This window comes from Heliangelus exortis, chromosome 19 (assembly GCF_036169615.1).
Source record: "Heliangelus exortis chromosome 19, bHelExo1.hap1, whole genome shotgun sequence".
Classification (NCBI taxonomy): domain Eukaryota; kingdom Metazoa; phylum Chordata; class Aves; order Apodiformes; family Trochilidae; genus Heliangelus; species Heliangelus exortis.
This window is the reverse complement of record NC_092440.1, coordinates 10,142,019-10,168,970: the sequence shown is the minus strand read 5'-3', so window position 1 is coordinate 10,168,970 and position 26,952 is coordinate 10,142,019. Positions and strand designations below refer to the sequence as shown.

General features: G+C 43.0%; 2 protein-coding genes and 2 long non-coding RNA genes across 7 annotated transcripts in view; 3 read left to right on the top strand and 1 right to left on the bottom strand.

The window, feature by feature from the left end:
* LOC139805061 (uncharacterized) overlaps positions 1-295 on the top strand; it is a 340,345-nt gene extending 340,050 nt beyond the window's left edge. Inside the window, exon 2 of the long non-coding RNA XR_011729676.1 lies at positions 30-295. This is a non-coding gene — a long non-coding RNA (uncharacterized lncRNA). The remainder of the gene's footprint in view (positions 1-29) is intronic.
* BRI3BP (BRI3 binding protein) lies at positions 19-6,422 on the bottom strand. 3 transcript variants are annotated; one of them, XR_011729674.1, is made up of 4 exons: positions 6,199-6,422; positions 5,215-5,317; positions 1,152-4,561; positions 19-840 (listed from the first exon to the last, which is right to left on the bottom strand). XR_011729674.1 is itself a non-coding variant. In XM_071763028.1 (3 exons), the coding sequence occupies exons 1-3, from the start codon at positions 6,385-6,387 to the stop codon at positions 4,143-4,145; spliced, it is 711 nt and encodes a 236-aa protein (XP_071619129.1). In that variant the 5' UTR covers positions 6,388-6,422; the 3' UTR covers positions 19-4,142. The 3 variants fall into 3 exon arrangements, 1 of the variants encoding a protein (XP_071619129.1); XR_011729675.1 differs by having other exon boundaries at positions 4,047-4,561; XM_071763028.1 differs by having other exon boundaries at positions 19-4,561.
* Positions 6,423-6,518: 96 nt separating this feature from the next.
* LOC139805037 (uncharacterized) lies at positions 6,519-14,355 on the top strand. The gene is made up of 3 exons (XR_011729661.1): positions 6,519-6,616; positions 12,673-13,223; positions 14,134-14,355. It is a non-coding gene; the product is annotated as an uncharacterized lncRNA (long non-coding RNA).
* A 1,055-nt stretch (positions 14,356-15,410) lies between these two features.
* AACS (acetoacetyl-CoA synthetase) overlaps positions 15,411-26,952 on the top strand; it is a 103,673-nt gene continuing 92,131 nt past the window's right edge. The window contains exons 1-4 of one of the 2 annotated variants that reach the window (XM_071763706.1): positions 15,411-15,667; positions 18,650-18,753; positions 20,332-20,452; positions 22,947-23,060. In XM_071763706.1, the coding sequence (XP_071619807.1) occupies positions 15,550-15,667; positions 18,650-18,753; positions 20,332-20,452; positions 22,947-23,060 (457 nt within the window). In that variant the 5' untranslated portion in view covers positions 15,411-15,549. The remainder of the gene's footprint in view (positions 15,668-18,649; positions 18,754-20,331; positions 20,453-22,946; positions 23,061-26,952) is intronic. The other variant, XM_071763707.1, reaches the window with a different exon arrangement.

The following is a 26,952-nucleotide window of genomic DNA, read 5'->3' as shown; positions in this document are numbered from 1 at the left end:
TACAGACACGGCTCGGGGTAAACTTTGAGTAAACATTTATTGTAGTTTTGTCACAATACCATAGTTGAGTTGTGAAATTGGTCTACAAATACTTAACTACGTAGCACACTGCTTGGGTGGTCAGATAAGTAATAAATAAAGGCATGTAGAGCTCCGTAAAAAATAAGTCTTGATATATTTGTAACTACTTCACGCTACTATCAGCAGGATCGAATATTTCCCTAGGGGTCGTATCTCAAAAGTACACAGACAGCATCTGCAGACCGAGTTGTTTTGTTTTGTTGTTGTTTTGTTTGGTTTTTTTTTTTACATAAACACAGAAATTGTACAAACTGAAACACGGTCATCTGAAACCTGATGTACAAAACAGGAGTGGGATCACTAGCAGCAGTGCCACCACAGCAAATGCCATTTCTGATTAAAAGGAACAGATCAACCATTACATGTGCTGCCATCACAGCTCCATGGAATTACCCAAAGGTTTAAAACACATGCGGATACAAAGAAACTTTTGATTTTTTTCTAACCCCAGACAAAGAGAACTTATGGTCATTTACATCATTAGCTGCCAAACACGGATCAGTATGGGAGGCAAATCACACTTGGAAACTTCTACACCACCGAAGAGCTAAGGTTGATAGGGTTCTAATTTCCACACTAACGATGCAACAAGTCTTTAAAAGCAGGCCACGATGTGCAGGACACACTATTGAGTACAGCACTGAGTTACACCAGGGTCTACATGTTGCACTCTGACACCCAATGCCACTTTTGGAAGCGTTAACATTCCGAGGACAGGTTGGATATCTACAGGCGAGCTGTGCACTTCAAAAGAAATTGCTACCCACATTCGTTTTGAAAAAAAAAAAAAAAAAGTGAATGTTTTGAAAATACTACAGTGGTTTCAAATATTACTTCTAAAAACACTTTAAGACCTCAGCGGAATTCCTGATGGGGGACAGTCTAAGCCCATCTGAAATGGTTACACCAGCTGGTGATGCTCCTTCACGGGATGGTCACAGAGCAGGAGCTGTCCCAGCAGAGCAGCCTTTGGTGTGGGGGGGACAGAGGGACACGTCCCCCACCCTACAGGCAGCTCACACCAGGCTGGACACCGAGGGGAGTGGGTGTGCACCAACACTGCCACCCACCTTCCACCCAGCTGTGCCGTGTTAGGGTGCCAGGCCAGGAGCTGCCAGAGCTGGGGATCATTCCCATTTCTGCCACCAACTCAGGGACATCTGTGCCTCAGTTTATCCCTGGGTGACCAGGAGACACCCACACATCTCTGCTCCTACCGAGGGCAATACAAAAGCAGTGCAACCCCTGTCACTGAAACGAGGTCTAAAAATCTGAGCAAAAGCCTCCATGGATGAACTAGATGTCTTGGCATGGAAAAGAGTTGTAAAAGGTATTTACAAAAGTTGAAAGAGATTAAATACAATACCACGTTCATGTCCCAAAAGCGCTTTCACTACAGTGCATGTTTAAAAATACAGAGCATTTTTTAAAGTTTATATATATATATATATATTTCCAAGATTAGATTTTGCCTTTAAAAAAATCATTACTTCTGAATTTGACTAACATGAAAACTGAGCACTGGGAAAAATACTGATTAAAAATATCCAATTTTATATATACCGCTTTTCATGTAACATTTTGCTATACATGGGATGCAAGTAAATACAAAAATACTTTTTTTACAAGCAGCAGGGTGATCAAAATTGAGAGTATCAATATAGGAACGCTGATTTTACAAAACTAGGATAAATTGTTATAGTGAGACTGGGAGAAACTATAATCCAACTTAACTTGTATCTACGATCCGAAAAGAAATCTTTATCATATACAACTCTTAATATATATAACAATTCAGTATTTTTAACTTCAACGTTAAATATGGATTACATAAAATACACTCTATGCAAAACTAACTCATGCACATGGTCCTGCTGGAGTCGCTGACACAAGCAAGGTTTGTAGGCTTTGGTCCTCAGGCCTCAGCAAAACACACAGACCTGACAAGCTTTGCTAATCAATTCCTAATTTCTTGGTTTGTGTCTCAGCCCAGCCCTCTGTGCACATATGAATTTGCAAGGAAGACTCTGTAATACTGTGGAAAATGAGCTGCAAAAAGGAATGTGCTGTAATTAACATTTTCAGCTTTACAAAGCGACTGTTTGTTGCCATAGTACTTCTCTGTTAATGGAAAAGATTTTAAGTTATGGAAAGCAGTTATTCTGCAACTCTGTGTATTTCTTGAAAAAATGGGGGCAGTCAGATTACACAAAAATTAAAATGGATTACAACAGTGCCAACTGCATATGAACTTCAACTGTGTTGAACTGAAGTGTTCAACATTAGGATTAAAGGCCATCAACATGGATTTTAAAATAACCCCTCATGTAAATGTCACACAGACCAGAAGTTAGGCAAGTAACACACATTTTAAGAAGAGTAAATTCACCCAACAGTTACATTCATTAGGTGCCACATCCCACAGAAGCTGGACAGAAAACAAGAAGCTGAAGACCCAGCACCAAGCTGTGCTCAACTGCCCAGGTCAGGCTCACCGGATCCAGCACTCGCCGGTGAAGCAACAGCACGTGGGTCACCTCCTCTTTGTTCCCTTCCTTTTTAGCCAGTCCCTATCACAGACCCAATTCCTGTTGCATTTTCTTTTTTCCTTGATTTGTTTGTTTTGGCATTATGGAATATGCAGTTCCTCAGCTGTGGTCCATTTTACCTCTCAAGGTACTGAACTGTGCTCATTGCTACGGGTTTAGGTCCTTCCCCTCCTGTCCCCGTGTAGCTGCTCTGGGTTGCAGCTTAAACCACATCTTGGGCTTTCTTCCCTGAGGTTACCTTTGTTTCAATGCATTTCAGCACTCCTTACAAAGCCAGTGCTAGTCTGCCAGCCCAGTTAATTCTAAGGTTACAAAAACACAGAGCCCCTCAAACCAAAACTGCTTCAAAGTTTCTGCATCACTCTGAAATACAACTGTTTAATGCACCCTTCTCATAAGGTGACTCACTTTCCTTTCCCCAAAACCCAACAGAGTGAGGGCACAGACTTCAAGCAAAAAGCTCCTATAAAACTATTACAATTTAAAAAAAAAAAAAAAAAAATCCAGATCTTCCTGAAGATAACTTATTGCTGCTTATTGGTCCTGAGAAAGCTTTAAGCAACAATACATTTGCAAGAGTTTTAACTGTTGCCTTTTTTGAGAAAGTACGTGGGTCCCAAGATAAAAAAAAAATTTAAAAAAATCACATTTTGTTCTATGCACTTATGTTTGGAAGATACTTCACTGTGTAGATCAAATATGAATTACAATCTGCCATGCAACATCTCTTTCCTTTGTGTCAACTTGTTAGAACAGACTTCAGAAACTAAATTAAAATTCTAGAGATGAAATGCAATGAAATAATGCCACACGTGGACTTCTCAATTCCTCATATTGGACTGGCATTTAAGGACTTCAAAAGTTAGGAAATCTTCCTTCTCTCCTACTCCCCACCTCCTATTAAAAGCTATGGTATGAGGTTTTTTGGCCTGGATACCAGAAAATTCCTCATCTGATATTCTGTGAAAGGCAACTTCAAGGTAATGAAATATGCCAACAATAAACCAAAAAACATTCACAACTCTCAAAAAAAAAAAAAAAAAGAAAAAGTGGACCCACAGCAGTTACTTCTCAATGGAAGTGTTTGGTAGCTTGAGATTATTTTTTTTTTTTCTTTTTAACTTTTTAAGAGTCAAATTTGCATATGTTTAGCTCAATCTCAATATTTGAAAGACTACTCCATTTGCTTTTATAAAAACCTTAAAAAAGATGTCTTTAAATGCTTGTAAAAGTAACCATTTATCTACCGAGAAAATTCTAGTACTGGATAAAACTCTGAATATACAGCTGATTTTTTTTTTTTTTAACTTTTTTTTTTTTTGTCTGTTTTTCCTACAAGTGTAATGGCTGAGTGTATAACCTAGATAAACCTAGTCTCACACATGATGAAAAGTTCTAACTTTGCACACTTTTTACCGTGTGATGCTTTGTTGCTTTGTAACTTCGACCGTGATGGCGCGTGGGAGTTTTCTCGAGCTGGTGGGTGTACAGGGGTTGTCTCTGGGGGTTGTTTCACTGCTCACTGCCTCTGTCCAGGTTTTCAATCACCCTGGAGAGACGAATGTTCAGCAGTCTGATCTGACTGTCGAGGTGATCCATCTTCTCCTCAAGGCTGCTGTTGCTGTTTCTTCTCCAGTAAAACCCAACTGGCCCTGTCATGAAGTAGACTGCCACGACAAAGCAGAGAGGCAGGACTGCGTGCTCTGGGTCACCTTCATACTTCTGGAGGATGTACACACAGGAGAGAGTGAAAAGGGCAACCCTTGCAATCCAGAAAAAACGACCAAACAGCATGTGCAGGAGATAGAAGAAGAATCCAAGGAAGAGAGATAAAAACCAATAGGCAAGTAAAATGGCACCAATCAGTAGAAGGGCACGGGTTGGGTTGTTGGCAATTGCTGCTGGGCTGAAATAATGAGTCAAGTTGGAGGCTGGAAAACACAAAAAACAAAACAAAACAAACACACACAAAAAAGGGGAAAATTTACAGGATAGTAATGAGTGTGTGGCAAAGGGATAAAGGTAAAAACACAATCACAGTTCCAAAGGGTCACACAGCGGAGTCATGCCCGTGATTTCTAAAATAAGAGGTAAAGTTGGCTCATCCATTTCTGGATGGATCTTTCTCAAATTGCTGGCTCAGCCCCAATGATGCAACTGAATTAATCCCTTTGAAACAGAGGTGCTAAAAGTTATTTAAAGACAAACTACTGCAAGGCCCCAGGTCGAAGTTCATACTGAGGCTAAAGATCCTGCTTTGTTCAAGTTATATTCTCAAGGTTCTCAAGTGCACTTTTCCTTCTTCTAGCCCTCCTGTATTTCCCTGCACCAATCTTGGCCATGTGAATCCATTTAAGGATGATACCAAGAAACAAACCATGACTTGTAATACATTTTACAGGTACCCTGCAGATATGTACACAGAAACAGAATGGCAAGTTTTAGTCTTGTCTGAAGGTAGCAAAAATCAAAGCCATGTGAACTGATAAAGGTACTGGAGGTTTAATGCAGTGTGATAAAATGTAACTCTTCCCACACTGACACAGACTGATACAGCTCAAGAATAAACGGGCAACACACTTACCATCAATTCCAAGAACATCTAACAAATCAGTCCATATTCTCCAGAATGTGTCCATTAATACATCCACCCCATTCACAAACCTCTCTGTCAACCTTGAGAAAAACTGAGAAATAAAATTGAAAATTAAAAAAAAATAATCCTCAAGACTTTAAACACACTTCGAGACTTACTAGTCATGACTAGAATTACGATTTATGAAACCAGGATTGAAGATAATTTTTAAGTCCTCAAGGGGAAAAAATACAACTCTAAATATTTTTCATCTTTGAACCACAGATTTACTTACAACAATTGTCCTTGTCCTAGCTCTTTTGGGATTTAAATTTATATGTTAATAGGGTGCAAACAATGCACTTTATTGTTCTGAAGTTTACAGAATCACTATTACTAGCAGTGGACAGTGCTAAAGCAAGCCAGAGAATTTCAGTTTTATCGAGGAACTGAAATACCTTCCCAAATGTCTTAAATGTATTTACAGATCAGTTTAGCAGTATTTGTTACTCCTTTCTCCCGGCTGAGGAGGGAAGGAGCAGAGGTATGTACAACTGTCTGCCCCATGCCTTATTTCCTGCAAGTTCATTTGTGGCCCCGCAAAGACAGGATGCTCTACTGATGCAGACAGACCAGGTTTCAGTTGGAGGTTCCTCACAGACACAAGTCTGCCCTAATCGCTTTCCCCACCCCAAACTGCCTTCATTTAGAGTTGTGGCTTTTTTTTTCTTTTTAATTAATGTTTTTGCAGTCAAGCCTCAGCTCCCGTTGTTTTTTTTTTTTGTTTTTTTTTTCCTCCCAAAGCCCTTCCCCCCCGCATCCCGAGCCGGGCTCGCAGAGGAGACGAGGCCTCCGGTCGTCAGGGCGCTCAACCCCGACTCTGTTCCTCTCGGAACCGCGCTCGGTCAACCCGGGAGAGCATCGGCGCGGAGGAGTGAGGGCGCCAAGCGGGAAAGGAAACGCCAAGCGGGTGGCAAGCGGCCGGCTCCTTACCTTCTGCAGGGCCCGCACATTATCCTCCCCGAAGAGGCCGCTGACGCCTTGATAGAGACCGCTGGCAGCCCGGCGGAGGCTGTTCTGCTTCTCGGCTCCGCGGCTCCGCGCTGCCCAAGCCGCGGGTCCCGCCGTGCCCCCCAGCAGCAGAGCGAGCAGCACCAGGGCCGGCAGCCGCTCCGCCGCCATGGCCGCTGCGACCGCGATTGTGGCGCCGCTTGGTGGCCGCACAGGCAACGACAACGACATTGCGGGGGGGGGGGAGGGCGGTGCGCTCGGAGAGTGCACCGCCCACCCTCCCCGCACCGTCTTCCCCCCCCTTATTCAAGTTGATAATCCCTTTTAGCGAAGTTTCCCCTAATCCAGAAGTTTCCCTTCTCCAGGGAGAAGAGATCGATCACCCCTCGCTACCCTTCAGGTACCCTTCCCTCAGCTTCCTCTTCCTCAACCCCAGATCCCTGTTGCCCCCCAGCCCCCTGTCAGATTTGTCCTCCAGACTCTTCGCTGCCTTCCTCTGGACTCGCTCCAGCACCTTCTTGGAGTGAGGAACCCAAAACTGAGCGCAGTGTTCGAGGTGCGGTGGGAGCCACCTTGCCTGCGTGGGTATCGCCGAGGAGATTCCCAATTGTGATCCCCAAAATCCATAAATCAAACACCGAAAATCGACGTCTTTCCCCACGTTGTCAACTTCCAATCAAGGGATTCGGAAGGATACCCTTGTGCCCTTTGTCTCTCAGGAACTCTGACTCAGAATTGCAGCACCTTTCATGTAGGAAGAAAATCCGCGGAGGCTTAAAGGACGACACGCAGTCACCAATATGGTTAAAGTGAAGTCGTTTATTAACAGTGGACACTCGCTTTATATAGAGCCTTTGTTTATATAACGATATCTTGCAGGTGGCTATATCTTGGACACAAATTCTGTTCTCACAGAACTTCTGCTGGCTACCTCATTATCCTGTTATTCTTCTTTTCTACTGCCAGCTCCCTTATCTTTTTCCCATAGCTCATCTTTCAGTAACCTTGCAACTGGGTCTTAAGGCCCTTAGTTTACTCTAGCTAAAGCTAAAGAGTCAGGATTGCTCACATGTCTGTTTTCTTCCAGACAGTTTCCCAACATATCCCCCTTTTTGTTTTTGAGCAATCCTGACTTACTTCACCACGTGAAATAACATGCTAATAATACATTGCCATAAACAACATACTAACAATACGAAAGCATCAAAACCAATAATAACAAATATAATTGATAAACCTTGTCTAATTAAATCTCTAAGCTATCCCCATATCCTTAAGTGATTTAACCATTCATTTAACCCAATATATGCAAGAGTTAATTTTTCATGTTATCTTAATCAATCGTTTTTGGTTGTGAATTGACTCTGAATGATCAGATAAATTCATGCAAATACACTCCATCAAAGTCTTCACAAACATAAATAAAAGCTAATAATAAAAAGTCAGTGGCAGCACGATATTATAAAACTGCATGTCTGACACTATCAACATCTTTTAGCATCTGTGTTAAAATACCAGAAGTTAAGTTCATCTACTTAGCAGTGCAACAGAATAGCACAATCAACAATCAACACATAGACAAGGGATCCCATAATCAACATATAAACGATCACATGAATTACAACATTAACAAGAACCTATTATCAATACAATATGAAAAGCACATTTAACACTGCAATGGAAGGACTTAAATACCTTTTTATTATGAGGAAGGTCTGGTGTCCACTGGTGCATAGAACCAAGAGGGTAGAGGAGGCTTATCCGACAAAAATTGGTCAGGGGGCCCCAAAAGCGTCCCCAGGCCCCTCCCGGGTCACGGCACAGTGGAGTCCTGGTTTCCTCCATGGATGCCAAATTGAGGCTCAAAAAGGCCTAATAAACAAAGACAGCAAAAGCACGCACTTTCCCCCCCCCTTTTTTTTTTTTTTTTTTTTTTTTTTTTTTGCTGTGGTGTCTGCATCAGGGCTCATTTTTTGAGCAGCAGCAGTGTCAGTGGGGGTAGAGACAGCAGCTGCAACAGATACACTGGCAATGCTCACCGGCCACATCTGAGTTGTGCCCTTGTGTGCGGGGGGGCGAGAAGCGGCTGCGGAGGCAGAAGTGGGGGTGCTCTCTGTACGAGGAGCAGCTCTCACTCCCCGCAGCAACTCTCGGGCTCTGAAAAGGCATACTCATTCTCATAAAATCTAATGAAGTTAGCCTAAAATTAAAAGAAGTGATACAATTTCCCAAACCAAAACTCAAGTGTAATTACCAAGTTTTTTTTTTTTGTTGTTGTTGTTGTTTTGGGTTTTTTTGTTTGTTTGTTTGTTTTTTGTCTCTGTATGAAACACCAGTGGACCATGCACCACAATATAAATCAATATTGAGAACCATATTGCAATGATGGTCCTTAAGCAGCTTTATCTGCTTCTAGCATTTGCTCAGAAGCTTCTAACAATTGGGCTGCTGTAGCACCTTTTGGGTGTAGTCCTAATGCACGTTTAGTTTTTTTCATTAGCATTGTCATATGCTGACATATAAAAAATTTTGTTTTCATCTCTTCTGTCAAGTCGGGATGTGATATTACCACTGAATATAAGTGATCCACAAATTTTGGATATGGCTCCACTCCCTCATTTAATATTTGTAAAAGAGGGAGTTGCTTGTGCAGGATCATGCACAGTTTACAAAGCTTTATACACCAATTCTTGTGAAAGTTGTAACACTTCAGTTTGAAACCATGCCTGCAAATCTGCACATACAAAAGGACAAGCACCAAGTAACATTTGTGCTTGCACTCTGTATAATGCATCGGTGTTCTGTCTAGGAATCACAGCTTCATTTTCACACAGCATTTGCCATTTATGATGAAATTGCAATTGTTGATTCCACCTTTCCCCCCCCCCCCACTATCCCCTCTACCACCCTCCCCTCCCCATGTTGGATCTAGAAGAGGTGGAGCAGTGGGTGTTAAAGGGTTAAGGGAAGTAGGAGCAGGGATAGGGAACTGATCAGGGGATAAAAATGGATTAGTGCCCCTGGGTTGTTTAGGGTATTCTCCGGAGCAAAAAACTAGGGTTTTTTCAGGGGTATACTCATCCTTGGTCTCCAGTTCTTTCAGCTTCTTCAGCAGTTCCCTGAGTTGCTTGTCTCTGAGTCCCAGTTCTTTCCTTGGTTGTTGCTCTATAGCAGGCACTGATGGTGTTGACAGGTGAAGCAGAGGATTAATTGATGGCAACTGTGGTCAAGAAGATAAATCAGGCATCGGAGGTGGAGAGGAAGGCAGCGGTGGCAGAGTGTTCGGGAGCCGTGGCAGGCAGGCAGGAGGGGGGGGTCTGCATTCCAAGGTTCCTCGCCTGTGTTCTCCGGCTTCTCTCCCTCTGGGTCCTCCGACGATTTTGGTGGTGTTTTCGGTCGCTTTTCGTTTTGCTTCTCAGTCCCATTTTTACTTTTCATCTGACCCTCCAGGGTCAAATGGCACAGTTGGCTGAGCTTGAATCAGTATAGTCCCTTCAGGTGCTGGTGGGGGCACCTTAGGTGTCTCAAATAACTGCCTAGAGGTCAAGTCCATATTTTGAGCATTCATCGGTATTGGTAGATCAGGTGTTAAGGCAGCAAACGCTGAGGCTGCTACTCTTTCACTTTTCGTTTCTTTTAAGGTTTCTCTAATCAATTTCCAGAGTGCGGCTAAGCGTCGTGCCTCCTTATCTCCATCGTTAATTTTATCCCATAGAGCAGTACCTATGGCTTCCCAAGTAGGTAACTCAAAAACGGTACCCATCGAGGGGATCAAGTCTCTATCCCGTGCCCATTTCAGTAATTCACGTAAGGTCCTGCCTTCGTGTGATAAACCTCTCTTAGAGAGAATACATTGGAGGAGCTTAACTACTGCCTCTTCTTCTTTAGAGAGCGTAGACCCCATCTCCTCCCCAGCCGCTCACCTTTTTCTTGGCAAGATTCTTCAATTCTGAGGTACCTCTTTCGTTCCGTAGCCGGGCACCAGCTACGTAGACCGCCGGGGCAGCAGTCTCCTTTCGACTGGCTTCTCCGCTCCTGCCACACCGTTCCTTCGGTCGGCTTTCTCGCTACCCTCTCATTCCAGCTGTCTTCATCGCTCCTGGAAGCAACAGCGAGAGGATCCCTGTTCGGGCGCCAAATGTAGGAAGAAAATCCGCGGAGGCTTAAAAGACGACACGCAGTCACCAATATGGTTAAAGTGAAGTCGTTTATTAACAGTGGACACTCACTTTATATAGAGCCTTTGTTTATATAACAATATCTTGCAGGTGGCTATATCTTGGACACAAATTCTGTTCTCACAGAACTTCTGCTGGCTACCTCATTATCCTGTTATTCTTCTTTTCTACTGCCAGCTCCCTTATCTTTTTCCCATAGCTCATCTTTCAGTAACCTTGCAACTGGGTCTTAAGGCCCTTAGTTTACTCTAGCTAAAGCTAAAGAGTCAGGATTGCTCACATGTCTGTTTTCTTCCAGACAGTTTCCCAACAATTTCACACTGTGGCTCTTCTGACAGGTTTTATGTTGATTTTTCCTGACTAACCAGGCTAACAAAATGCCAGCTGGGAAGCAGAAATTAGACAATGTTATCAGCTCCTACTGGGTAGTGAAACCCAGCCAGGATGTTCACAGAGTGAAGCAAGAATCCCCAAGAGATGGAGAAGCACTTTACTGTGTCCAAGCACCTTCCAGTTCCTTGCTAATTGACAGGATCCTGAATGGACAAGATGGGAACACCACGATGTCAATATAAAAGCAGATCTATAGGTTTGTTGTGTAGATTCTGCAACAAATGCTGATGTAAGCTGAGCCAGAAAGTGTTTGCTGAATTGCCCGAGAGCATCTTCAAGGCACAGGGGATCCCAACACACTCCCCTGAGCTTCTCCCTGTGCTTTGGAAGGTGTAGGCAGCCCATGTCCCTCTCTGGACACCATTCAGGATCTGCTTTGAAAATTACATGGCAAGCTCTGCCCCTTCCTGGGGAGTTCTGCAGAGTGAGGAGTACAGTTTGTAGCTCTACCAGGCACTGAATAACTTGGGGTTTCTCTTTCTGACTTTGTACCCTGTATCCTTGATGTTTGAACCTCAAGGCTGGGCCTCAGCCTGGTTGCTCAATAGTTGGGTAGAGATCTATAATATAGACATCTTTATTATGGCCTTTTCCCCAGCCCTAGTCTGGCCAAAATACTTATTTTTGCATTTAACATAATGGCCTAGGCCTTTTAGAATTTATTTCTATTTGGCCCTGAAAGGGCTGGGCCAAGATCCAGGAAGGTACTTAGGTTCCTACTTGATTCCACTAGGATATAGATTCTTTATTTATTTATAATTGGTCCTTTCATTCTCTTTTAGTGTGTTCCTGAGGTTGCTGATGTTAGCTGTGTGTATTCTGAAGTCTATCTTGTACCCAGAATGGGTTGTGATTTTAGGCCTCTTATGTTTTGCTGCTAGCTCTGTGACATTTTTTTTGTGATGCGTCACTGCTTATTTTCTTCTTCTTTTTCCCTCTCCCTCTCCTTTTCCTTTTCCCTTCCTTTTCCCTTTTTGAAAATGCATTTAATTTTGATTCTCCTGACACCGTGAAGGTTGCAGAGATCATGGATGTCAAATGAGCCAGAAGTTTCTTATACAAACTGATTAACCACCTGGTGGCCAATCTAAATATAGGATTTTTTTTTAAAAAAAAAACAACTTTCCAATGTCTTTGGATTTCCTAATCCATGTGTTGGATCAATGGATCATGATCAGGTCTCAGCACACTACAGACTGCAATAAGGTACATCACAAAACTTGAATCTCCCAGAGCCATATATTTCATCACTTGTTTTAATTTCACAGGCTGGCTGCAGACTCATTACCTCATAAACCACAAATGAGGTAGTGCCATCATCACTGTTATTACTGTTAATCGGTTCTGAAGCATTTTTTGAAGGGATCCGAATATAATCTAATGCAGAAAATCTGATTTAATTTTGTAACCTATTATTAATATTAGTAGCTATAAAGCAAGGCTTAAAAAGATTTGAAAATTATCTGTTCCATTTAATCTTGTTCAGGCTCTTTTCCAGAAGCTGTCCTAATCTAGTCTCCAAACTATTTTTAGTAGTCACCACTGTCCTCTTAATGCCCATTTTTCGTGTTAAAGGGTTGTTTAATTGTTCTTTTCCTTCCCATTTTTTGCAAAGTCACTTCTGAAGGTAGAAAAAAAAAGGTCTGGACAAGATAAAAATGGAACGAAGGAGAGGGACATGGAGACATAGGCATAACCGACTCTAAATAAGGACGTAATAATAAAACTGCTGTTAATAAATTAGGTCTGTCAGGCTTTCCTACGAGCCCAGGTTTTATCACCAAATTCCCAGCGTGCCCCTTCCTCCTTGAACTGTAAGTGGGTCGGTTCGTTCAAAATTAAGCCTTTTTCAGCTCAATGAGCGAATTTTTGGGTCCCTTCTCAGGTGATTCGGCGGCGCATTTTCTTCTTAGATCCAGGGGATGCTTTGGCTGGAGAAAGCCTACAATTTCGCTGCTTTTTTTTTTTTTAAATCTCCAAACGAGTAACACCGGCACCGCCGCCCCGGCACCAGTGCCCCGGTACCACTCCGGACACGCCTCAGCGCTGAGGTAATCACGGGGAGGGGGGAGGGCGGACCCCACCCTCTTCCCTCCGAGCAGGCTGAGAGCTCCCCCCGGATTGGGCACACCTCCTGCTGATCCCGCCGCTCATTGGCCGACGGAGAAGAGGCCTTGAGAAACCCCCAGTCCAATTGGTTCTTTCCGGTGTCAGCTCTTGTTTCGTCATCCCCAGCCTGAGCAGAGCGGGCTCTGGGCTGATGTGGGGCCAGGCGCCTGACAGCCAATCAGGCGCGGCGGTGAAGCGGCCGTCCTCAGGGATCCATGCGCCGCGCGGGATCCGTCCGCAGTCCGGTGCCGCCCCTGGTCCCTGAGGGGCGGTGGTGTGGTGCGGGGGTGGGGGGAAGGCGGGAGGCCTGAGTGAAACGAAAATGAGGTAAAAATGGGAAATTATAATTTTGATCGCAGTACTTGAGGCTCCGGGGAGATATTGTAGAGGCCCTCCAGCACCTGAAGGGGCTGCAGGAAAGCTGCGGGGAGGTTTTTTCATGTGTAGCACTGGGGCATGGGGTTACAATTGTAAACTGGAGGAGGTAGTTTCAGATTATGAAGATATTAGGAAGGAATTCTTCCCTGTGAGGGGGGTGAGACCCTGTCCCAGGTTGCTGAGGAAGCTGTGGCTGAAATTTGGGCTATTCTTCAGACTCAGCAATAAAAGCTTTTCAGCCCTAGATTTTGTCACTAATAAAAATTAACAAAGCAAGTGAGTCAGAGCAAAATAGCCAGTGATACTAGATTAAAAAAGTTACCAGCCTGCCCTACACACCTAAGGAATACTGGGACGGGGTTTGGAGCAACCTAGTCTGGTGGGAGATATCCCAGACCATGGCAGGACATTGGAACTGGATAATCTTTAAGGTCCCTTCCAACCCAAACCATTCCCTGATTCTGTGCATCAATACCAGCCCTGACAGGTTCACCAGGTATTTGTGTCGAGCATAATTCTTGGAGAACTGAAGAAAAACTGACCAAAAGCTCACTTTTGCATCCCAGAGCAAGACAGATGTAAATCTGTCCAAGGTAAAGAGCGGTGGAAGGATAGGACTGCCCTGAAGATCCCTTTCAGAGGGCTGTGGTGTGAGAGGGAAATGTTTCACCCTTGTAAAATCAGATCCTGGCAGCTGCACCTCAATACTCTTTCCCATTGCAGTCTGTATATCCACACGAGCTATTCCTTTGCTATTGTAATAAATATCTTCACAACCTGAAGGGCAAAGAATAAGTGATCTTTTCTGTAGGCGTGCAGAGAGATGGACTTTCTAGGTAATTTGTTTTCTCCACCACAGGCTGTGGCTCCTGAGTCCAGATGAAGTGGTGAAACTGGGTGCCCAGGCACTGGGCCACAGGTGCTGTGTCCCTCACGTATCTCCAGGCTTGGAAATGTGTCCGTGCCATGAATTTCACACCTCTGATGACCTCTGCTGCCAAGGCAAGGCATAAAAGCAGGTAACAAGTCCTAATTCTACCTCCAGGCTGTGGAGAGTTATTTAAGAATATGCTACGTGGAAGAAAATAAAAATTGCAGGATTGTTCAGATCGTATCGCCATAGCCTGTAGATTCATACAGGTACTTATATTCCAGTAGCACTAAAGATTAAATGAAATGTATTGCAAGGATGCTGCTACCTACACGTATTTTACTTTTGTATTTACACTGTATGCCCAAGCAATTTAGCATCGAATTGTTATTTTTAGAGGCCTCTACGGATTTGAAGGGAAATCATGACCTTGAACGTGAGAGTTACATAAGCGGCACGTATAGACAGTGGTTCAGTGCTTCAGTACCACGTCTTGGCATAAGCTCTCTCTTAAGACATGGTGATAGAGAAAGACCTCACGTTTGGAAAGAGAAACATTGAATTTTCATTGGAGGGCCAAGACATGCAGGCAGAGAGCGTTTAGGGCAGCGTAACTGGGATAAGGAGAAATGGGTCACAGCCAGTGGAGACTTCTGCAACCTCCCTGTGATAAGAAAAATAAAGCGGTGGTAATTTTGCAGAGATCCCTTGGAAAGAGAGAAGCGATGGGTTCCTCCCCGATGTCTGATGAGCTTTATTTAGAGGCGGTGGGCACTCAAGCGGCGGCTCTGGGGGACTCGGGGCGGCTGTGGGCAGGGCCCGGATTGGCTTCGCCGGGCGGGAAGAGATGGCCCCGAGGCCGCCCCGCACCTGCCGCCGCGGGGGAACAGGAGGGATCTGCCGTGTAATCCTGTTACAGCCCGGTGGTTGAAGAAAACCCAGCCGCAGGGTTCCTGGCGGTGTAGACACCGCTGGGCCCGGGCTGATCCGAGGGGTACAGGACGTGGCGGGTCGGACGGCTGCCGCCTGAGGTAAGCGACCGCCAGACACCCATTAGGGAGAGGCCGGGCCCTGACTCTCGAGCTCGGTACAGCCTCCCGTTCACCCCGAGGGAGCCGGAAGAAGGTGAACCCCCCGTTCTCCAGGCAGGATCTACCGCGACGGTAGCGGGACTGGACCGCACCGCCCCTTCAGCGGGGCGGGGCTGAGCGCGGCGCCACGCACTCTTTTCTCTTGCGGAAGGTGCCTCCATGAACTGGTTCTACCCGAGAGACCTGGGAGGCCGTTATAGCGTGCGGCGGGAGAAGGCTCCCGGCAGTCAGGGCTGAGGCGCTGTGGGAGGCGGGTGGGGCGCGGGTACCCTGCGGAAGAGACGGCCGCTCGCTGTGCTCCTTTGCTGCCGCCATGTCCCGGGAGCCCGAGATCATGGAGTCTCAGGTGATGTGGGAGCCTGACACCAAGCGCAATACCCACATGGACCGGTTCCGCGCCGCCGTGGTCAGCAGCTGCGGGCTCCGTCTGGGTGAGCGCCGGGCGATGGCGAGCGGGCGGGCGGGCAGCGCCCAGGCGGGGAGGCTCCGGGGCTGTGCTCTGGTTCTGTGGGGTTCTGCTCCCCTGGGACTGGCGTTATCGTGACCCTGCGGCAGGGCTGCGGGCTGTCCGCCTGCCCCTACCCTAGAGAGGGGGGGAACGGTGCTTGCGGGGTGCCCAGAGAACCTTGAGGGGGCAAAGTGGTCCAGGCTGTGATGCTCTGCCCGTGCTGATGGAGAGGCCTCCGGCGCAGCATCTCGCTTAGCGTGAAGGTACAGGCTGCTGGAAATGCAAACAGCCTCAGCTGTTACCGGTGCTGCTCCTGGCTGGCAGCCCAGGCAGGGTGTGCATTGGTTTCTGCTCCGTGCTCTTGGGTGTTTCTCTGCAGAGCTGGAGTCTTGTTTGTAGGGTTTTCCTGGGATGAGGACCAGGATTTAGTGCTTTAAGGGGTTGTGGGAAGGTGGAATCGCTGTCATCATGGCTGTGAGGTTAAGGTGAGCCTTATTATGGTGCTTTAATAACGGCTTTGTGCTAAGGCTGTGCTTGCAACCTCATCTTTGCCTGTGAAGTGCATATATTTGTAATTTCTAAGTATCCTGGGAAGTGAAAGTTGATGCCTAAGTTAGTTGAGTGATGGAAACTAAGGAGTTTTGCTATGCATCTGCAAGCTTTTTAAGTTCAAGTTTGCTTCATGCTAATACAGAAATAACTATATGGCTCTGCATAGGTGCTCAGTCCTTTGACTTAAAAACAATCTGTCAGCTTTGAATGTAGCCCTGCTTTGAGTAGGGGACTGAACCTCCAGAGCTCTCTTTCCACCCAGTTTGTTCTCTTTTTCATTGACTGTCAACTGCAGATGGTCTCCAGGGTGCCAGGAGTCCAGAGAGTGCTTCTTATCTCGTGAACCAGATGGACTTCATTGCATGTGGGGGTCAGACCCTCCAGTTCTGACCAGTTTGTTTTATTCTGTCCATTTTCCCCACATATTTGGACACCAGGTTGCTTGTGTTGCTTTTCTGTAATCATCTGTCTGGTGGGGGATGGAGGGAATAGTTTTGGGAGGTGGCCTGACAAGTTTGTAAGTCCAGTGTAAATGTCTTGTGTAAGCAGAGATGTTCCGGATTAAAAAAAGTTGTATCTGGTACCTCTAGCAGTTCATGTCTGAAAAACAATTTTGTGTCTTTATTGGGAACTTACTATGTGGGCAAATCAGGAACTTATTTCACCCTATTTTGAAGTGGCTGTCTCCAGTTAAAGTGTATTCCTGTGCATCTATAGAAGCCTTTGTTAACTTCCATTAGGCTTGAACTGATGTTCACTGGTCTATGTGCTATTTGTCAGCTAGGAATGGATTATTTATGTAACATTAAGATGTGGGCTGAGGAGAGCTGAGGGCCATGTAACCCTTGAAAAGAGGATGGCTCTGTCCAACCCTGAAGATGGAGCAATGAGGTGCAGTGTTTAATTGCTGAGTAACAGGCCTATGCCCTGAAGGACTTGCATGCTAAAGCTCATGTGGGGACAGACTGTATAGACAAGACAGAATAAAGTCTCTGTATTGTAAGAAATTTAATTAGTGAGTTGCAGCTTTTTGCATAACCAGATGATTCAGAGCATACTGTAGACTTCGCTTGTGAAGGAGGAGATGGAAGCTTGAACTTCCCTCTGTTAAAGTCTTATCCCCGCAGCAGCTGATGTGCAGTGCTCACAGCAGTGAAGAGTAACTTGGGAGTGTAAAAAAGGGTTATGTAGGAGGCATATTGGGGAAATATGTAGGTATTAAGAAGAGCCTTTGTCTTGCTTCTATGTTGGTGATCCCTAGGGATGGAAAAGGAGTGGAATAAGATGTAGAAGGGACTGGGGAAACAGCAGTAGTGATCGAGTGTGAGTAACAGTATAGAAATTGTTTTGAATGTTTTTTTGTTTTATGAAGCTGGAAGATGTCCTCCTTGTAGGAAGAGGATGCAAAGATGACTTCAGAACCAATCAGCTGGTTAACAGGGTGGCAAACCAAAGATAATTGGGGACAATTACTTCAAGTGGTTCAGTTGAAAGCATCAAATAGGAAACACAGTTGGCAGAGCAGGAAACTGTCAGTAGTGCCACTAACAGTAGGTATTTTTTAATTTGGGTGCTGGCACAGATTCAAGCTGCATGGAGGTGAATTGGGAATGTTGATTTTGAGGTGGTGGAGAATCAGTTTCATACCTAAAATTCATACTTAAATTTCATACCTAAAATTGTGCCTCATGCTGAATTTCAGTATTTAGTTTGAGTTGTTTTCTTTTTTGTATGCATTCCCCTGCTTCATCTATCTTACAGTCATATAAGACTTAAACTTCTCATTTCCATGTTTTTAATGCCAGGTCGTGGTTTTAATAGGTAGTTAGTAAACACCTTTTCACTTCATTCATGCTGGTGAAGTGTGAGGAGGTAAGCTCAGTCCTTATTTACTGAGAAACAGTGCATGCATCTTCTGTAAGCGTGCTGTTGATACTACAGTTAGCTGATGAGGGCATCTAATCTCAGTGTTATCCATGCTGTTTCAGAGGTCTTTGGTCCTGTATTACAATCCTACAGTAGCTGTCTCCTGAAGACTTGTTTTCTTTTTGCTGTATGAAGGCATTGTGCTGAGGATATGACAGTCAGCAGGAGCAGACGTTGTCCTGCTGTCCTATTTTCATTTTCACTCTTCAGGGCAGGGTGGGTGTTGCACAGAGTTATGTGAAAAGGTCCCTATGTCATCTTGTAGCCATTGTTAGGTGGAAGGATGCCATCTGTTCAGGTGTCCACATGGATTATTTCTATTGATGCTATAGTCACTTGCCTGGAATAGAGCTGATCTTCTCTTGTGCAATCAGTTTTATCTTCTGGGTGTTTTAGCCACAGATTTTATTTATCTGGGATATCCTTAGTTACAGTTTGTAACTCTCTGCATAATTAATAGATAGTAATAGATATCTATTACTTCTAGCTAACTACAATGACTTATACCAGTGGTCAGTGGAATCCTTCTCAGACTTCTGGGCAGAATTCTGGAAGTACAGTAACATCGTCTGCTCTCGTCTCTATGATGAGGTAAGTCAGTATTTATTTACCACTCAGGTGTAACACAAAAGGGGGATAAACCAGTTTTACCTGGTTTATCAATCTTTTAACCTGTTCCTGGAGCTTTTGCAAGTGATTTGAAGGGATCATGAAGTGTATAATCCTGGATTTCCTTGTGTGGTGCATGGTTGAGTGTTGTTGCTGATATACTTTAGGACAGTGAAATCAAGGTTCCTCTTGTCCTAAACAATTCTGCTGTCCTGCCCTTGTTGTTGGGGACTCTCACATACTTCGGCAGCCCTGGCTGCTTGTGAGGAATATTACCAATATGAAGCATGAATTGGTAAACAACTGTGAATGTTATAACTCAGTTCTAGTTAATTGTTACAAGCAAAGAAATCTGAGTTCCCACTAAAAAATTGATTTCAACTGAGGTAATACAACAAAGCACTTCCTCATGAGCTTTAACTTCCCTTATAAAAAATTAATTTTAGGATTGCCTCCAGTAATACATACACTGCACAAAAAAGTACAAAAACATTAGGTTTTCTGGAATGGGAGGTATTCAGACTGTTATCTGGCTTTTGGAAGAGCCTTTTACTTAGTCTGGAAGAATGCTCTTTGTATAATGCTTGTGCACTCCATGAAACCTGAGGGTATAAACTAAAGCTTTCAAAAACACAACCATGAAATAGTTTCAGTTTAAAGTTTACATAATACATGTGCTGCTGGGCAGTTGGATCTCTAAGCAGTGGGGTGTTTTGAAATGAATTTAAGTAACTGTGGCAAATGCTAAGGGACTACTTACCTCTCACTTATTAAACATATAGTCTTAGCTGTGACTGGTTATTTAATATTTTGAGGCTAAATTAGTTCAAGATGGAGGGAAGTTATTTCAGCAGAATATATATATTTGTGGCTTCTTTTCATTGCACTTTTCAATTCTTTGCATGTCCCACTCCCAGATGGTGAATTATTTAATATGGGCTTATTAGATTGTTGGACCCTCTTTAGAATACAGCAAATCAAAGATCATAGAATGAGCTCTCAGAGTCTGTAAGACAACATTTATTAGTTGTAGAGGTACAGGATAAGTGTTGTTGTAGTATTGAGGCAGCAGTACTTCTGTAATCTGGATGAAGCTGTTGAGTACTTCAATGTTTGCTGCACCTTAATCCTAAAAAATGGAGAACTGGAATAAAAAGCTTCAACTTCTTGGTTACATTTGACTTGACAGTTCACTTATTTAGTCAAGGGTTAATTGATTAATTGTGGTTTGCACATCTCTAGTGGTCTGCATGTGGCCACTGTGGGGAAGGTCTGAAGGTAGAACTGTCAGCAGGGAATTTTTTTCTAGGTTTTTTTTTTAATTATTATTTTATTATTTTTTGTTTTTATTGTAATATACCTATGTTTGTGATGGTTGACAAATAATTTTTCCAGGCCTGTAATTACAAGATTCAGTGTCTTGTTTGCCATTAGCAAGCTGTGAGAAAGTATTCTTACCTAATAGAGTGGATAAAGAGCATGGAATCAGTTAGCTGATTGCTGTACAATGCTCTAAAAACCTGTATTACAGTTTTCTATGAATGCATTGCTTTTTTTCAGGTGGTTGATACTTCCAAAAGTATTGCAGATGTCCCAGAGTGGTTCAAAGGCAGCCGTCTGAACTATGCAGAGAATCTCCTGAAGCACAAGGACAATGACAAGATTGCACTGTATGCAGCAAGTAAGAGAATTAATGGCTTGTTTGTTCACAGTTCACAGGACTAGGCTTATAAAACAACGTGCTGTTTATAAAACCTTGATATAAACTGGCTTGGGTGAGGAGAAAAAAGGAAAATCAAGTCAGTAACTGCAGAACCTGTCACACAGCTCTGCAAAAAAAAAAAAACCAGCAAGATGTGCTCTGGGAATACAGATAGCTCAGTCATTGGCAAGCACAGTTTTTCTTAGAATATGCTTAACTATCTTAAGATAGTGGAGATTATATTGTGTTTAGCATCAGTCAATATTTGAGCTGTTCACATTTCTCAAACACTTTCCTAATTCTTGCTTTCAGGAGGCATTTTGACACTGTCACTTGTTACTGTCCTTCCCACCCTCTTCCTTTGCCTTTTATCTTCAGAATACTAAGGACTACACGGGGTATAGCTAGGAATTTCCTCTGGTTTTGACAATACAGAAAAGAAGGAGTTATACCCATGAAGGGTTTGGAGTGTCACTTCTCTGGAACACTAAAGCTCAGGTTTTTGGTTTTTTGGTGGGTTTTTTTGGTTTGTTTTTTTTTTTGTTGTTGTTGTTATACTAGAGAATATTCAAAACCTGGTAATTTAGGTATACTCATAATGAGAATTGAAATTTTAAGAAAAAAAAAAAGCCTTCCCTATATCTGCTGACTTTGATAACTAAAAAAATATTCTAATCTGTTAGATGGGATTAGCTTCTGTGCAGGTGTGTCAGTGTTTCCTTGGGGAGTTGTATTCTGAGCTTCCCTTTTGCTGGACCTAATCCTTATCATAAGACTGACCAAGTGGTGATGCCTCTTAGTAGCTAGGCAATAAACATTGCAACCTTGCAGCTCATCAGCAGAGAAAATTATGCAGAACTATTGATGTTAAAAAGATAAATGTTAAAAGCTAAATATACAAGTTGACAAGAAGTGGTGTTAAATACTTCCAGTTCAAATTGTTGAAAGATGTACTATGAGCTTAGTGAATGATTTGGTTTGAAGTGTGATTACATTGTTCCTGTAGATCTTGTTAGGAAGGCATGGGGTGTACTAGAGACTCACTGCTTTATGTGCATAATCACAGCTGATGGTACCAAAAGGAGCAAAATTATTTTCCAGTTGAATGCTGTACCAGTGTTGGAGTGAACACATTTACTTCTCTGCAGTGAACAGGCTTCCACCTGCTTTTCTTTTCATGACCTTCTGCTGTATTTAATCTTCTTAAGATCTCTTAAGTCAGAGCATTTTTTGTTAACCCCTCACTGGTAGGTCAGAGTGGTGTTTAGGGAACTTGTGTCATCAGGCATGATTCTGTGAGTGCATGATTCTATGAGTGCATAGGAATGGAAATCTCACTTTCCTGAGCAATTTTACTTGTCACTGGCTCCCACTCTGAATGTCCTACTCAACTCCGTTCTGGGGTTTTTAATCATGGAGCAAGGTCAGAGTCCTGTTTTCTGGTTTTCTATGGGAACACAGAATCTGTTAGCAGACCCTGCTACATGTAACACTGACATTGGAGATGTTTCCCATCTCCTCCTCTGGACCTCATCCTCATGTAGGTCCAAATTTACTGGGGTGTAAGTCTAAGAAGCCAAAAGAATCCTGTTCCCTACTTACAGAAGCCAGGCTGATGGCAGTTGTTCTGCAATGACCTGCTGTACCAGGGCATGCAGTACATTTCTGTTGCAACATCCTTGGCATATGTGTGTTTGTAGGAAGTGCCAGATCCTAGAACCAGGGCAGGCCAAATGGTTTTAAGGAGTCACATTGAGAAAGTACAAGAAGGGACCTTTAAGATGACAAACTTTGCCTTTCATAACATTTAGACTTGTTCATTTTGCTTTATTGCAATATGAATTTATGCAGTGATTTATTAACTGCTTATGTAACATCTGACATTCAGTACCAAAATTAAAACACCCTGCAGATCTTTTCCTTTTCAGAGCTGAATGGAGCCCAGTTTAGTTTATTTGACTTGTGGTGTGTTGGCAAACATGGATGTTTATAAGCATATTGAAAGTCAGACCTTAGTAACTAGATGTACATATTTTTATTCAATGTTGACTCACTGTAAGAAAACCTAAAGTTGGCACCTTGCTGCTGCTTCTTAGACCTAATGAGAAAACTGTGCAAGAAGAGAAAATGAGGTTGTTCTTTCCATTTTAGAGAAGCCTTGGTGGGTGCAATCCATTTATCATGAATGCTCTTTGGGAACAATTCTTTTGCCAGCGTATAGTTTTTATTTCCACAGATGTATGTTCTTGTCCTTAAAAATGTCCTCATGCCTACTGGATGAATATTACTAATTAATATTTGATTGCCATTACATAGAAAAGCTTGGTACAGTGTAAGAGGAACTTGGAAACAAAAAGTGTAACTCTTCTAAAATTGTGGGGGTTTTTTTCTCTAGAATTAGTTCTTTGTACTAGATTCTACTTCTGTTGCAATGCATAACCCCTGACTGTTTGTTTTAATCTCCTTTCCCTAGAGGAAGGCAAAGAAGAAATTGTGAAAGTAACTTTTGAAGAATTGAGACAAGCTGTAGCTTTGTATGCTGCAGCCATGAGGAAGATGGGAGTAAAAGTAGGAGACAGAGTTGTGGGTGAGTAACTTTTGAAAGGACAAGAGGTGAAATTTTCTGGAAATATGCAAGCGAGTGGTCAGGGTTATAGAAACGTGTATAGAATACTATTTCCCTGAAGATTTCCAAAGAAAAGGCTCTTATGCTGCTATATTTATATTTGTATGAAGGGAAGGAACCTGGATTTAGCTTGCAAGTTCTCTAGCACTGGAGGGGGAAGGAAAATACCTCATTCAAAGCTTTACTAAGGTCTGTTTCCAAAGCACACCATGAAAGCAGAGGTGGTGGAGACTTTGCATGTAGCTGAGCTTTGTCTCCAGGTCTGGCAGAGTCACTTGGGGACAGGCTTGGAAATGAGCACCCCAGGCTGGTGGTTCTGGTGCCAGCTGGCAATTACTGCCCCTACAGCCCCAGGTAATGCAGCGTACTGGGAGCTGCAGTTCTTGAGGGATGGATTTCTCCTGCCTTCTGCCACCAGTGCATTTGGGAGTAATGTCTTCCAGAATGGTGGTAAAGAACAGCTGGTGAGGAGTGATTTTCCAAGTCATACCAATGCAGAGCTTAATAGTTAGAGCCCTGTGATCCTTTCAGCAACTTACAAATATTTCCAGTGTACTATTTCCTGTCACAACTCTGTCATGTGGATTTTCCAATACAAGCAGTATTTTTTTATCTTGCAAGCAGCTTGTACAGTATACAGCCCAGGCACAGAAAGGAGTTGCTGGCCTCAGAGTATTGATTTCTAAATTGCAGGGTTTGATTTTCCAGTTGAGCTTCTTGTCTGTGCAGAGCACACAAAGTAACACAAGCTTTTTAGTTTTGTCAGCATGTGCAAGCCCAGACTGTCGTATTCTTGAAGCTCCTTCATTCTTACCTGGTAGTTCTGCTGATGTGTGTATTCCTCTTACTACTGGAACCATATGTTCTTCGAGAAATATTTGGCCATTATCCTAAGTATGAGTAAACTTTTGCATGATGCAAACCCAAAGTGATGAAACTACTTGGTTTTTTTCCTTCATGTTACAAACCAGGATTTGAACCTGTGTCTAACAGAAGGCAGCAATTCCAAGTTTCTGTTGAAAATGCATCTGTAGTGTTAGGGCTTCCTATCACACCCAGGGTAGGATTTCAACGGTGCACTTCAATGTCCTGCCCTTGGGACAAAAAACGTGCAGGCTGACTCCAGTGGAAAGCCTGAAAGGATTTTTGTGATTTCAAGAGGCACAAATTGAAGTCACTGGCTATTTGTTGATGTCACTTATTTAACAAATTAAACAAACATAAAGGGGGAAAAATACATTGATATTGCAATGAAAAACTTATTTGGATCCCAGCTCCCAAAATATCTGGAGTTAATCTCCCATGGTTTGAATGAGCTGCAGCTCTATTTTCTCCCTTGCCCTTTTTGTGCATTTTCTGAGCAAAGGTTTCCTGTCTGGCACTTGCACAGCAGAGACTTTTCTGCCCAGATGCTGCAGGTACCTGGTATCTGTGTTGAGCCCCCTTGGGTATTTCAATAGCTGATCAACTTCATGAGCAGTTACAGCTTATTTGTGGAAGCAGATTTGTGCCTGTAACAGAAAAGATGAATGAATCTAGGCAACCACTTTGTTTCTTTAAAATCAAGGTCCATTTCTTGGCTTAGGTAAAGCTTTTAAAATTATCAAGAGCCTTAATGTGCTTTTTTTCCTTCTGGGCAATTTCTCACATCCTACTTTTTTTTCCCTCGTTTTCTTACCTTGGCGCTTTTCCTTGTTATCTTTAGTCAGAGGAACCTGTATCAGCTCCCATCAGTTGAGCTGTTGTGCAGTTCCTCCTCCCTCCTTTTCCCTCATGCCCCCAATCCTGGACTTCTGTCTCAGTCAGACTTCTTTGCTTTGGGTAGCAGCCCACAGCAAGGGAGAGCTTCCCTGTGGAAGAAATACCACAGGATTTTTAACAGCAATCCAGCTATTTAGATATATATTTTAAATTGGGTGTCAGTTTCTTTAATGTTTCCCTCCTATGCCAGAGGAAATTGGCAGCCCCTGGAAAAGCTGAAATGTAACATCAGAGTTTGAGGCTGTTCTCCAAATCCCCAGTTAAAGTAGGGGAGAGGTGTTGGGTGGAAAAACTTGAGTCTTATACCCACTTGTGGTACCAAATATCAGGCTCTTCAGAGCTTGCCAAAAATCTGAGACCTAATTTGTTCCAAAATTTACAGCAGATGGCAGAAGGAAGGGTGGTTTGGTTTTTTTTTGTTCTTTTTTGTTTTTTTTTTTTTCCATGTGGCTTATAGCAGTAATACAGGACATACTTTTACTGCTTCTGAAACTTCAGCTTTTAAATAAAGGGAGATATTTTATTAATGATAGGTGCCTAACAGTCAGCCTGCCAGGTACTGATGCCCTTTGTTGCCACTTTTTCTTGAAAGCACATAAAATCCTGAGCTGTTATAACTATGCACAAGACCCTTAACATTATTTTCTAACAAATGTCACTGTGCTGCTTTATGGCCTCTCAGACAAGACCACCTTAAGTTTTCATTATACTTAACATATCCTATGCTTTGTTCAAGACAATTTATGGTTACATCATGACAGTAATAGTATGTTCAAGTTGGAGGTGAGTCAATGTGGGTGGACAAGCTGCAGTGTCAGCACTTTTCAGCTTGATTTCCTCCTCCTCTTGGCTTTCTATCACTAAGGGAATAGCACTTAATAGTAAACATAGTCAAAGCAGATATGTGTTGAAATGTGTCTTCTGAAGATTTCTTGCAATACTGTCACTGATACTTGAACACTTGGATACTACACCTAATTCAAGCTACGCAGGTGCACATGTGGTCTCCCACTAACCATTGGTTTGGCAACAACCAGTGACTGCAGGAGGAACAGAATTAAACAGGGAGTATCTGTGGTTTTTTAGCTCTGGTTAGGTTGTTTCTATTATATCCATGTAGCTTTGCTCTCTTCCAAGTCAGCAGTTAAAAAGAAACTAATCTTCCCTCTGTGTTCACACACAAAATCCTCAACAAAACATCAATGAGTTACATTGTTTAAAGCTGGTATTTTATCTATAGTAACTGTATTAGCCTTAGTTGCTTATGTGGGTTTTAAAGCTAGGTTTGTAAGGAGATTAGCATGTTACTAATAGTCTCAGGCCACAGCGATGATAGGGAAGATGACCACTTTTAAAGTCCTAGAGCAGGAAATGCTACATCAATATCAACAAGAGAAACTGGAAGTTTTTTGAGTTGTTTCTTCTGTTTTAGAGCTGGTGATCAACAGTATAAGCCATTAAAAGTTTATTTCAGTTGCAGCTCCCCACTTTCCTTTCTTCTGATGCAGGGTCCAAGTGTGGTGGTGTTTTTGTTTTTTATTTTTTTTAGTTTTTTAATTTTTTTTTATTTTTTTTCTCCTTTTTCTCCTTTTTCTCCTTTTTCTCCTTTTTCTCCTTTTTCTCCTTTTTCTCCTTTTTCTCCTTTTTCTCCTTTTTCTCCTTTTTCTCCTTTTTCTCCTTTTTCTCCTTTTTCTCCTTTTTCTCCTTTTTCTCCTTTTTCTCCTTTTTCTCCTTTTTCTCCTTTTTCTCCTTTTTTCTCCTTTTTCTCCTTTTTCTCCTTTTTCTCCTTTTTCTCCTTTTTCTCCTTTTTCTCCTTTTTCTCCTTTTTCTCCTTTTTCTCCTTTTTCTCCTTTTTCTCCTTTTTCTCCTTTTTCTCCTTTTTCTCCTTTTTCCTCCTTTTTCCCCTTTTTCCCCTTTTTCCCCTTTTTTCCCCTTTTTCCCCTTTTTCCCCCTTTTTCCCCTTTTTCCCCTTTTTCCCCTTTTTCCCCTTTTTCCCCTTTTTCCCCTTTTTCCCCTTTTTCCCCTTTTTCCCCTTTTTCCCCTTTTTCCCCTTTTTCCCCTTTTTCCCCTTTTTCCCCTTTTTCCCCTTTTA

Bases quoted from the DNA above. Each gene is read 5' to 3' on its own strand.
- BRI3BP (XM_071763028.1), bottom strand. From the start codon at position 6,387: ATGGCGGCGGAGCGGCTGCCGGCCCTGGTGCTGCTCGCTCTGCTGCTG. The intron at 5,318-6,198 runs GTAAGGAGCCGG...TTTATTTCTCAG, and splicing joins ATGTGCGGGCCCTGCAGAAG to TTTTTCTCAAGGTTGACAGA. The intron at 4,562-5,214 runs GTAAGTGTGTTG...TGTGTTTTCCAG, and splicing joins AGATGTTCTTGGAATTGATG to CCTCCAACTTGACTCATTAT.